The sequence below is a fragment of the Quercus suber genome, unplaced genomic scaffold, assembly GCF_002906115.3.
Source record: "Quercus suber isolate HL8 unplaced genomic scaffold, Cork oak 2.0 scaffold_939, whole genome shotgun sequence".
NCBI classification, from domain to species: Eukaryota; Viridiplantae; Streptophyta; class Magnoliopsida; order Fagales; family Fagaceae; genus Quercus; species Quercus suber.
In genome coordinates, this window is record NW_027070362.1 from 27,042 (window position 1) to 40,527 (window position 13,486).

General features: G+C 35.4%; 1 protein-coding gene across 1 annotated transcript; it reads right to left on the bottom strand.

Moving 5' to 3' along the window:
• Positions 1-6,602: 6,602 nt before the first annotated feature.
• Positions 6,603-10,470, bottom strand: LOC112015079 (cysteine-rich receptor-like protein kinase 44). Its single transcript, XM_024047449.2, has 7 exons — positions 9,930-10,470; positions 9,511-9,633; positions 8,912-9,039; positions 8,509-8,719; positions 8,145-8,382; positions 7,868-8,018; positions 6,603-7,141 (listed from the first exon to the last, which is right to left on the bottom strand). Exons 1-7 carry the CDS (start codon positions 10,384-10,386, stop codon positions 6,794-6,796), a joined length of 1,656 nt encoding a protein of 551 aa, XP_023903217.2. The 5' UTR covers positions 10,387-10,470; the 3' UTR covers positions 6,603-6,793.
• Between the last annotated feature and the right edge of the window lie 3,016 nt (positions 10,471-13,486).

The window sequence follows — 13,486 nt, forward strand, 5'->3', positions numbered from 1 at the left end:
GACTGTGGGTCGAAATTTCAAACTTGTTATGTTTTTATGTTTTTTTGCACTTTTGTTATAAGCATTTTGATTTTCTCTTGTCAAAACACCATTAGCCTTTTGTTCATTATACATTTGGAATTTTGGGCTTGATTTTCCACAATAAACACTTCTAAAGAACCCAAGGGGAGATTTGGGCCGTTCTCGCATTTTCGGCCCTTATCGCAAAAACGTCCCCGACACTTGGTTATGAGCACTATTAACTCCTCCAACATGGTAATCTAACTTCGCAACCTGATTCTAAAGTTTGAATCCCTTTGTTACAAAAGTCTCACCTCCTCCTTACTTACCAACATCTTGCCTAAATAGGTAGCAATAAAAACAAAATGCCGCATCCTTGTCTATACTATATTCCAACCACTTTCTATTTATATACCATTCCGATCTAAATCGATGGGGCTTTCCAGAAAAATATGATACAGGGTAATCCTGAACAGGTGGTTGACAAGGGCCTTTTGTTAAATAATATCTTCTTATTTCATCATGATTATTATGATAATAAGATGATATCTTTTGTTGTAGCCCAGGATCTGAAGGAAGATTTTCTAAGTTAAAGTCAATACGAATTCGCTTAGAAGATGAAGATGAATCTTGCACAGGAAATGAATCTCGCACAGGAGATGAATCTTGCACAGGAGATGAATCTTGGGTACGTGGTTTTCTTATCAAATATTTGTCCATAATTCTAGCAAAATAATAAACAATAAACTATAAGTTTATTTGAAATATTAATAAAATTATTAATTATTATTGTTTAGTTGTTTCATTAATTTGTTTTTCTTTTATAAATTATAATTTGTTATATTGTTGTTTCATTAATTATAAAATTATTAATTGTTATTTAGCCTAACATAATTTAATTTATTTTTCTTTTATAATGTATTAGTTAATTTAATTATACAGCTTTAATTATTGTTATTTAGCGTAACAATAAACTATATTGCTTTAATTTGTTTGTTATTAATTATACTGCTTTAATTTATTATATTGTTTAGCCTCTTGTGCACGTTACACTAAAAGAGTCGGACATTACACATTCTATGTGCATCACAATAATGAAAGTAGTGTAATGTGTAGCACATTACACTGCTTAGTCTGCTTTAATTATTGTTTATCTGGCCCCAGCCCATCAACCCATCTACCCCTTCCCACTCAACAGATATGCACATGCACATGCCTAATGCCCCAATCACAATAGTCTGCCAATCCGAAAATTTCACAATCACAACAGACAATACACATCACACTAAAGACAATCAATATATCACCAACACACTGACCAACACCAACACACTGACCAACACCAACAAGTAAGATAAGGCCAAATTCAAAAAAAAAAAAAAAAAAAAAAAGAGGCAAAAGCAAGCAATTTGTCCAGCCAATCTGACCAACACCAACACACTAACCAATAGGATAAGGCCAAATTCAAAAAAAAAAAAAAAAAAAAAAAAAAAAAGAAGGCAAAAGCTAAATGTAAATAAAGCAATTCGGCCAGGCTGCCAGCCAATCAGAGAATTCAAAAAATTCAAAAGAGAGAGAGAGAGAGTGTTACCGGGTTAGAATATTAAAAAATAAAGAGAGAGAAAGAACCATAAACCATTCATTATTTCATTTCATTTTTGCATTTTACTATTTCAGTGAGATAAAGAGAGAGATTGAGAGAGAGTCAAGAGGAAAAGAGAGAGAAATACCCAGCACCAAGGTCTGAGCACCGAGCGGCGAGTACCGAGCACCGATCTGCGATCTACGATGAAGGCGAGTGGCGACGACGACGACGAGGAGCAAGCGACAACGACGATGAGCGAGCTACGGCGACGATGAGCGGTCTACGAGCGACAGCGACGTGACCGTGAGTTTGGTATGCTGGGGTTTGGTTTTGGTTTGCTCTGTATTGGGGGCTTTTTTTTTTTTTTTTTGAGATAAACACTAAAACACCTCTGTTACTCTATATTGAAGTTTGTTTTGGTTTTGCTCATGGAGTGACTGTATTGGGGTTTGGGGTTTGGTTTCCGATTTCTCTGCCATGGGCCACCTCTGTAATCTATTGGGCTTGCCGTGGGCTTGATTCTATTACAATTTTTTTTTTTTTTCAGATTTTAGTTCAAATTTTTTGGGCTTTTTTTTTTTTTTTTTTTTTTGCTTGGAAGTAGAACAAATAATTTTTTTTTTTAATCTGAGGGTGTTCCTAATTTTGTTACTGAGGGTGTTCCTAATTTTGTGATCAGGGTGTTCCTAATACAGATTAAATATAAAAAAAAAAATTAATTTTTTTCAGGTCAGGGTGTTCCTGGGAACATCCTGACTTATACGTGGCGTCGCCACTGTTATCACACCCCAATCTCTCTAACAATGCATCATACACAACTCCAGTGTGACTATACCCAATTTTCTGCTCCGCCCAAATGAAAAACTTGACACCCAATTCAGGATTTTGCACAGGACTCAACACCTCAACCACTAAAGTCTCATTCAACTTGTCCCTAAACTACCTAAGAAACTTGTGGGTTGGGGACTTATGGGAGAGACTTTTCTGCAAACCTTAAAAATGGTAGTCAACTATACAGGTGCAGTTGTCTTAGGCCTCACTTGGGAAGGGGGAATGGAAAGGAACGAAAAGAATGATTTTAAAATATTCTTCCCTTACCTTTGTTTGGGAGTTTTAATGAAGACAATAGAAAACTCATTCTCTTGTTTGGGAGTTTAAGTGAAATGGAATAGAATGGGTAGAAGAGAACATTCATTCCTCTTTATTTCCTTGAAACCTCAAATTTTCATTCCTCCTGAAATTGGGAGGAATAAGAGGAAATGGAATTAAATTTAATAATTTTTTTACTAAAACTCCCAAAATACCCCTATATATTCAATGCTTTATTTTAAAATAGGAGTCTAATAGTAATATTGTCATAAAATGATTCCATTCCATTCTCTCCATGTTGCTCTTAAACAAGATTACTTACATTCCATTCATTTTCATTCATTTCCATTCTTTTATTTTAAAACATCCAATCAAAGTTACTTGATTCCATTCCATTCCATTATTTTCCATTATTTTCCCTTACTTAAATACATTCCATTCCATTCCATTCTTTTTCATTCCCTTATGATGATTCAATTCCATTTCATTCCCTTATGACCTCTCAAGCGGAGCCTTAGTGGACTCTCGTCCCGTTGAACACATATGGCATATAAATGAAGTAATTTTAGAAGTACACAATATTTTCCACAATATTTTTGTACAAATTGTTATTAATTTTTAAGTAGGCTCACAACTTATACTATCAATTATTGTAACAAGTCTATGGAAAAAAAATTGTTTCTCTAGAATTATTGCATCCAAGACAACAAAATACAATAAAAAAAGGCAACCAACTAGAAAAGAAAAATAGAATAGTACTCCATGTTTCCACACTTCAAATCTTATGCAAAATCAATGATTCAGCATTATTAACCTTTTATTTTTAGAATCACCAAAATTACTTAGAATTTCAATCCAGTAATACGGATTCATGGAAAAAAAAAAAGGCCATTACCATCATATATAAATAAAATATTACCTGACATCACCTAATTAACAATATCTTTAATATACATAAAATTAATTTTATAGCAAATCCATTTTCATTTATATTTAAATTTTATATAATATGATTCAAATCCAACAGCACCATTATCGACAATCAAATGAAAATTTTAAATAGAAAACCTGAAGCTGGAGATAAAGTGAGATTGGTATATCGTAATGTGGCTTCCTGCTTGCATGAATATATATTAAGACTAGTGCTTGGGAAGGAACAGATAGGTAAATTGCGCCAATCTTCTTTGATGTTGATCAAAACGACACTCCTCCCAAACGTGTGTATAAATGACGCCTCACAATATTACTTACCTTATGGAATATTTATTTTTAATTTTTAAAAATATTTCTCATTTTTAAAAACCATCTGAGGTTAAGTTTTATTTATACAAACCTCATGAGAGGGAGATCTTATTTTGTCCATCGTTTTGATATGATCAGTTATATAAAAGAATGCAATATCTTCTTTGAAAGTCAAACATTGACAATATTTCGTCCAATGTTTAGTGGGACTTTTATTCGGTGAAATCTCAGAGAAGATTGGTTTAATACCCAAAAATAAAAGACAAACAAAGAAAGGTGAAACGAAAGAGAGAAATGAATGGCTGTCTTAAACCTCACCCACCATTGATTTGGCCATAAACAGCCTACCTTTCTACTTTTATGTGTTGCCCTACATTTTCACCACCAGCCTCTTATTTTTGATAGGTTGAGCAGCGTTCTATATTTGTGGCAACTCCATCAGTTAAAACTTAAAAATTATATTCCAACTTGCTTTCAAGTTTTTTCAAAGATTCCTTTTGTTCGTGTATAAATAGTCCATATGGGGAAACGAGATGGCAAGGTTGGAACTAGTTTGGACTTAGTCACTTAGGGTGAGAAAGGAATACCCGGGACAACAAATGATGTTTTCAAGTAACAAAATTAATTATTTTTCCTAAAAGAAGATTATCGTGGGGAGGAAGAGAAAGAACATAAATGAATAAGGATAAAACACATTGTGTTTTCATAATTGCAAGCGTGAGTTTATAGATAAAACACACAGTGTTGTGTCACGTTGTATATAACAACCCCCCAATGAAGTTATTTTTCAAGCGTTTTCTATTGCGGGAATTGAACCTGAAACCTCCATCTCCCAAACCCTTAGAAATGAGTCCATGACCACTAGGCCAACTACCCCAGTAGTCACAACTACCCATTTCTTTTACAAGGGGAGGAGATACAATAGATAAGCATGACATTGATAAAATTGAATTACAGGTGGAACTCGTCATTAGCAATGTCAAGTTCTATGAATATTTAATGTTGAGTTCTACTTAAAAATATACATAAAACTTGATTTTGAAGATATCGAGTTCTTCACCAAACTCAATTTTGTTGAAATCGAGTTCCAATTAAAACAAGAGCATTTTACTAAATAATTTCAAAATATGAGCATTTTGCTAAATACTTTTCAAATTAGGGATAAATACCATTTTTCCCCTTCATTTTGTTGAACATAAAGTTTTGATTAGGATATCAATAAATAAATAAAAGGTTAGCTCTTGTTGAAGTGGGCCTGTGTGTGTGGTTTGAATTGCCACAAGCCCATAAGGCCCAACCAAGCCCTGTATATATATATATATATATATATTTGGAGTCCTAGAGCCACATGATAATGATATATATATGTGCGCGCGCGCGCATCACTTTTATGATATGCGGCAGCAAAAGTAATTTCAAAAAGTCCTAGTATCGTATAATTATATAAGAATAAAATAGGAAGAGAAGTACAACCGCATCATAGAAAAAATTGTGGTTCTTCATTCTTGTGTTTTTCTTGTGAGAGAAAGCTAGGGTGTAATTGGGATTTGGGTTTCTTGAGAGTCATTTTGTGTACTATTGTATCTTTCTATTTTTATAGTGAAATTTCTCCGTCGTCACCGTAGAGGTAGGCAGTTTGCCAAATCACATAAATTCTTGTATTTTTTATGTGCCCTTGTTATTTGATTTTCGCTTATTTACTGTTATTGATTTGAGTCTTGAGGTGCTATTTGCACAACAGTATTTGCTCATAAAAATTTTTCTTTATATACAGGACTTGCATGGTTGACCTATTACAGAGCAACCATTATATTGGTCTCTTTTGTGCTTATGTTTTTATTTATTATTTATTTTTATAATTTTATAATTGAGGGTAATTTGATTTGAACCTCATGACTTCAGGAGGTATTTATTGAACTAAAAGACTCCTATCATTTTAGTCTTACCTTTACTAAATAGCAACAATTATCACATAAATTCAATATATGTATTATACTTCTCATATCAGATTGGTTTATAATGATGGAGATAAATCAGTAAATACTAGTTTATCAATATGGCATCTAAATCGAGTAACGTTAGAGGTACGCAAATTGCTATTGATTTTATTTAATTTTTCTTTGTTGACTAAAGACGACAGAGTTATTGATTTTTAAGTAGGCTAATAATAACTTATACTTTATTTTATTTTATTTTTTTATTGTTTATCAATAACAGTTTGTTACTTCAATTATTTTGATAATTTTATAAAAAATAAATACTATTTCTTTAGAATTATTTCATCTAAGTAAGGCAACAAAATTCAATAAAAAATGGGGACAAGAAGTGAAAAATAGAAAGTACTCCACTTTTCCCCCCTTTCTTTAGTAATCCCTCATTTTGCCAAACTTTAAATCTTATGCAAAATCAATCTTCCAACATTACCATTTTTTTTTTAAGAATCACCAAAATTACTAACTTTGAATTTCAATCGAATAATACGGAATCTTGAAAAAAGGCCATTACCATCCTATATAAGTAAAATATTACAAGACATCACATGACAATATGTTTAATATACATAAAATTAATTTTATATCAAATCCTTTTTTTATAATTAAATTTTATATCATATGATTCAAATAGAAAAATTGAAATTGGAGACAGTAAGATTGGTATATCATAATGTGGCTTTCTGTTTTCTTGAATAAGACCAGAGCTAGAGAAAGAACAAATGGATAAATTACACCAATTTTCTTTTGGATCTCTAAATAGTTCGGGTTTTGAAAAGAATGCTACGTTGTTAATGTATCATCAATAACTCATACATTGTGTATTCATCAATTAAAATAAATAAAGAAAAAAAATAGTAGTATAACATTTCGAATTCATTAAACACTAGCGAGGAGATAGCTCTGTGATTGACACCTCATTTATCGAAGCTTGGACAGAGCTACTTTTAGATTGATTTGACTCTGTCACCCTTGAATCATGCTCCCCTTGCAAGCAAATGTTTAATTCAGTACCACTGTTCATAAAAAATGCAGGTTTTGAAGGTATTGGTAGAGTAATAGAGAAGCTATTAAGCATGAGAACAACTGATGCCATAGTTGGTCTATCAACTACGTTTTCTTGAACACATAGTAATCCAATGTGAATACATCTCATTATTTCGGTTGTCGAACTTGCCTTCAATGTGGGATCTACAAGATTTGAAACTATACCCTGTTTCCAATTTTTCCATGCCTGCAAGATAATTTGAACCGAGTAATTTAGTATTCATCAAGAAAACATTATTTTATTGTGTTTTAAAAAAGAAATATATTTGGGCTACACAACTTGATGTATTTCTTCATTTCCTTTAACCTCCTCGTCCTTCATTTGTGCTAGATTCCTATGTATTTGGTATAAAGCCAACTAGCTATACAAGCTACATTAATAATTTGTAACTATATGGACAATATTAGTGACATACTAATAGGTACAGGCCAATGGGTAGAATACTTGATACTCCACATCCTAAAGATAAAAGGGTATTGTTTCAAATTTTTTCCACTCCCATTGGGCCATTAATCCCCTCACCCCCACCCCACCACATGGTGGGATTTGAACATGCAGTCCGACCTACCACTCCATACCTATGGGGCGTATGTGCCTGTTAAACTATCGATTCTCCCAAAAGCTTAAACTATATTAGGAAATGGTGAATTCAATCACTTAACCATAAATCTAACACTCCCCCTCACTTGTGGGCCTAAACTTCCCATTAATAAGTGGCGGTCCAACAAGTGGGAATTTAATATTTTGAATGGGAGGTAGAGTAAAGCTAGGGATCGAACTTTGGATCTCTTGCTCTGATACCATGTTAAACTGCTGATTGTCCCAAAAGTTTAAGTTGTTAAGAAATGGTGAACTCAATCACTTAACCATAAATCTAACAGTGCCATTAGACCCAAAAATAAAAATACTTACATAGCTTAGAAGGCCCTCAATATTCTCTCCATTTCGGAAGGAATTATTCTTTCGTCCACTTATTATCTCTAATACTAGCACACCAAAACTAAAGACATCAAACTTTACTGAGAATTGTCCATGCATTGCATACTCTGGAGCCATATATCCACTGCACATTCACAATTATTTTCAAAAATACTATTAGCCTTTCATATTGTTTCTTTTGGTACAATGTAAACATAAAGTATACCTATGTAAGATACTAGATTGTCAAAAAAAAAAGTTTGATACTTACTAGGTCCCCACAATTCTACTTGTATTGCCTTCGCTTTGATCAAGTTCAAACAATCTTGCCATACCAAAATCTGAAATTTTTGGATTCATTTCAAAATCTAATAGGATATTGCTTGCTTTAAGATCCCGATGAATAATACGAAGCCGAGAATCTTCATGAAGGTAGAGAAGACCTCGTGCAATGCCTCCTATGATTTTGTAGCGTCTTGCCCAATCCAATTGTACACACTTGATTGGATCTACATAGTCAATCAAATATATTATATTGGACTAAAATGTGAACGAAATCTATCCACAAAAGACATGTAATCAAAATAAATTACAATGAATATAATTTTGAAATAAAGGTAGAAGTAAAATCATACCAAAAATGAAGTTATCAAGACTTCCATTGGGCACAAACTCATAAATTAGAAGCCTTTCAATTCCTTCCAAGCAAAATCCTAGGAGTCTAACTAAATTTCGGTGTTGAAGCTTGGCCACTAACAAAACTTCATTCTTAAATTTAAGATCTCCTTGAATAGAATTTTTTGAAAGCCTTTTCACAGCAATAACTTGTCCATTGGAGAGTTTACCCTGAAACAGTATTAGATTAGAACATATTTAACCCTTTGGACTTAACATGTGCATCCTGACTACAAACTTTTCCAATTTGGGGTGGGGGTGGGAGGGAAAGTGTTTGAATCAATACCCTACTTCAATCATGAGGCAGGTCCTGCCCATTAAATTATCCTTTTTAAGGCTATTGATAATGTTAGCTGAGTTTACCTTGTAAACAACACCAAATCCACCTTGTCCAAGCTTATTTGCATCAGAAAAGTCATATGTTGCAACTTTAATTGTGCCAAAGCCTAACTGCAAAGATTCCACACTTCTAATCTCATCCCCAGATTTGCCTGAACAAGACGTTAGTGCATTATTTAAAACCAGCACAATTTAAAATATGCGCATGCAACAGCAATGACCTCTAAAAACTAATTATTTATCAAAACCTTCTAGATAGAAAACTCGTGTCCATTAGTATATAATAACTTTTTGTTTGCTTTAGTGCAAGTCAATTTATTGACGGAACACATTGATTAATATTAATTTGTAGTAGCTAAGTATCATTTTATGAAAAATAATAAATAAATAAATAATCCCCAGAGTATGTCGTGTTTTACGTTAATGCTTGCTGGGAAATTTGTCCTCATAGGCTCATAGTATAGGTGGAATTTTTTACTCCCACAAATATCACACATACCTGAGAACTTTAGGAAGCACATCTATGTAACCAAGCACATAATTTCTGACATTTTTTGTTATTATCTTTGCAATAATTCAAATTTTGGGATAACAAAAAGAAATAAACGAATTATTTTACTTACTTTGTGGTTTCTCCCTTGGTTTCCTGACTCTTAAGTAGATGCAGAAGGAGATTATAATTAGTACCACAAAAGAAATAATGGGGACAACTATGATGACTGTTTGAGATTTGTTACTCTCCTTTCCTGCAAAACCAGAAATATGTTTACATAAAAAAATCTGGCAGATGTATGTTAAAAGATTCAAATGGATACACGGAAAGAGTAACAAAATTAAAATTAGTTTCGAAACTTGAGAATTTATAGGGAAAGTAATAAGGACCCCTTTATAAAGAGTTGTAAGCTTTTGACCTTATTTGCTTCTATACAGCTTTTCAAAGTCTTTTTTTTTTTCCTTTAATCATCATTCAGCAAAGCAAATAAGTATTCACCAAAAGGTTGCTTCCAAATGGATTACATTTTAAGCTTAATGGCATTGGTACCTATTGCAGCTGGAGGAGATACTGATGGTACTGGAGGCGGTGGTGGAGACAGGGATGGTGATGATGCATTATCAGCTGTGGCGTCATAGAAGAGAGAGACCTCAAACCTGAAATTACAGCTGGGTCTGATAACTCTCCCACCTTGCCTCCCATCACAACAATTTGGTATTTCTTCCATAGCCCCAGCCAAGCAATCACTGCAATCTCGATCAGACAAATCAGGTGTGCACTGCACAACTGAATATAGTGTTTGATTGTTTGGTGCTGTTGCATTTCCCGCCGCAAACTTACGAAGAGAACCACCTGCAGCAGCTTGAACTCTTTTGCTATCCAACAAGGTCCTCAGGTCCTGACTGAACTGATCATAATTGGCTGATACGTTATTTGGGTTCCACAAATAGAAAGAAGGACTAGTTTCCATGATGTTAAATATGTCGCGGAATGAGTAGCGTAACATGCACTCGTCATACCCTCCTATCGCTTCCTTCTGATAGGGACAAAGCAGAGGGAGAAGATTTGTAGCGTTATTGAGGCAACTACGGCAAAGATCTGGCTTGACATCTCCTCTACAAAGTCCAAGTGAATATACTTTGTCAGGGCTTTTGCCATAAGAAAAATTGTAGAACCCTGTAGACGACTAAATTTCTTAGTTCGAAATAAATCAAACAAGTAAAATAGTTGTATAAATGCGAATTTGTATTGATGATTGTGGTATAATTCTCTGTAATTACAAAAGAGTGATCCTCTGATTCGATCTCCTTGCAAGACTTATTGATTTGGATTTGTGGTAATGTGATTGTGACTTGAACACAAAATATCCTTCAATTTGGTTGAGGAATGGATCGAAGATTGCTAAAACGGAATTACAATGAATCTCTGGCTATGAGCTTGTTAGAAATCCTTTGTTCTTCATGTTCTTCGTGTTCTTCGTGTGTTCTTCGTGTTCTTGGATTTGTGGTGAAAGTTCTTCGGGGCTTTAGAGGCTTGAATCCGCAGAGCTTCACTGATTTGTGCTTTGTTGGTGTTTTCGGACACTTTAGGCTTGATTCCCGCAAACTTTTGGATCTAGGCGGATGATTTGGATGATTTCTCTTCGAATGTTCTTCGTATTCGAAGTTGAAGTTCTTGAAGTTCTTGGAGGCTTTAGAGCTTGGTTCCGGCAGAACTTCTGGACTTTTGAATCTTCTCTGATGCTGCTTGTGCTTCAGATGGCTTGGTGTCCTCCTAATGGCTTAGGAAGGCTTCTATTTATAGGAGTTTTGGGGTAGGTAAGCGACACGTGGCGGAGTCTGATTGGTGACACATGGCAAAGCTTGATTGGTCCGCTTATGTCATCGCTTGCACATGCTGGAATGATTGTGTCATTGCTTACACGTGCGAGGTTGCTTATGTCATTGCTTACACGAGCTGATGCATGATTGGTTCTTGTATGACACTTGGTGAATTTCTGTTGGCTTCTGAATAGCAATAGTAAAACCTAGCAGTAGCATGTGGCGCTTTGTAATTGGCTGCATTTTATGGACTTGGTAGTGTGATGTGTCAGCTTGTGATAGGTCGGGAATTTTCCTTCTCTACAAATGCCCCCTCGAGACTCGTTCACACACACAGTTTCAGAGTGTAGTGTGAGAATGAGTTTCGAAAACAGACTTTTACTCTTGGCTCTTTAAATGAAGTGATTGAAGGTGGCGGAGCTTTTATCAGGATGAGATAATTTTCAAGGAGTAGACCCACCCATATGAAAGGATCTGGTAAGACCGAAAAGGGGTCTGCCTGTATTTGAATGGTCTTGCATGACCGAGCCTTCTTAGCAGAGATTAAGTTGAAGTAACTTCAGAAGAGTGTTTTTGGATTGTTGGCGGCGATCACATGGTGTAGAAGATGTGCATGCGTTGTTGGCCGCTGGTGAAGTTATATCAGAAGAGTATACTTCGGATTACGGCGAGGCCATGTGGGAAAGTGATTGAGTGTGCATGCGTCATCGTTTTACCCAGGTTGAAGTAATTTCAGAAGCTTATGGATCCTGGAGATGACGGTGTTGGTGGTGAAGAAGACGGGGATGAAGCAAAGCGAATGGGTGAAACATACGCCACCATGGTTCTGATCTTGTATGTCGGGAACCCTCTGGTGTAGGTGTTTCTAGGAGATACACCTTTGAAAATGGGGTGGCTGTATGTTTGCATATGGTCTGACAGTGAGTCGTAGAATGTGCATGCGTGATTGGACCATACTGACAGACGTTAAGTTGAAGTAATTTCAGAAAAATACATTCTGAAATACTTCAAGTTGAATTTAAGTTGGAGTAATTCCAGAAAGTGTGTTTTGAGGTACCAGCAACGATAACCTCTGGATCCCACGCTGATGGGAACATGGAATATGGCTTTGGTAACCATTTACCAGCCCCAAAAGCTGAACTCTGATGAACTGGTACCCCGGAGGTCGTCTCAGGTGTTGGATGAAAGACAATTTGTAGGATACCCCAACACTTTTTACCATCTTCACCTATTGACACTTGTTGGGAAAGCACAACAAAGTGAACGATGGAGCTAACTTGTGATTCTGGTCCTAAAAACCAGCCAAGTTGCTGTTTGTTCCGAACCGCTGCTTCTGTTGGAAGGCCAAACAATTGGAAAGAGACTACGGGAGACCTGAGATTAGAAACCGGTGTCTCTGCTGGACTTCGATGTCCTGGTCAACCAAATCTACGGAAGCATGGAAGGTCGATGTAGGCCTTGTTATGAATAACTTTATGGACAAAGGTGGTTGTTAGGTGGAGAAACAAAATCTGTTTGGATCTCAAAACTACAATGATGCTGTGAAGAGGGTTTCTGCCGAACCATGGGAGGGTTGATTTCAAACTGATTATGAAGCAATTTCGGTTGCTAAGTGTTGAGAATGATGAAGCCATAGTGAGAAATGGCTGTGAGAAAGAGGACTTGAAAATTTGAAAGAAGCAAATCTTCATTTCATTACTCGGTGTTTTTCTGGATGAGTTTTTTTGGTGAATCCGGCCCTTCTATTTATAGCGAAGAGACGAAGAATGATGGATGGGCAGTTGAGAATGGCGGATGTGAATTTTTGGTGAGACCGGTGGATGAGAATGGTAGGTTAGAGACCGGTAGAGAACGAGAATGGTAGGTGAGAGATGAAGAATGGTAGGTGGGAATGTTTGGCACCGAAAGGGGAATTGTAGTTGGACGGGTGACCCGATGTAATTTCAAATTCAAGACACACTTGTGAGAGTTTATCTGCACTTTGAAAGAGAAGCCTTGATGAAGTCTGGAGAATAACCTTGAGGGGATCCAAACTGAATGGATGAATCTCGAATCTTGATCTTGGGAGCTTAAGTTTTGGACATTGTCAGTACTTCGGAGATGTGAATTAGATTGGTGATTTCTAAGTCACGAAAAACTATGCAAGACAAGTCTGGCTCGAAAATCTTGACTTTGGCTTGAATTCAACACAAAAATCAACTAGCTTGGAATTGAGTTATTTGTGCAATTTTTGAGTCTCAAATGATGGAACGGACTCCAAAATTGGAATGTACGCGAAAAATTGAG

Coding starts and splice junctions, on each gene's coding strand:
- LOC112015079 (XM_024047449.2), bottom strand. CDS start 10,386: ATGTTACGCTACTCATTCCGCGACATATTTAACATCATGGAAACTAGT. Junction 9,634..9,929: donor ATCTCCTCCAGCTGCAATAG/GTACCAATGCCA, acceptor CTGGTTTTGCAG/GAAAGGAGAGTAACAAATCT. Junction 7,142..7,867: donor TTGAGGGCCTTCTAAGCTAT/GTAAGTATTTTT, acceptor ATTATCTTGCAG/GCATGGAAAAATTGGAAACA.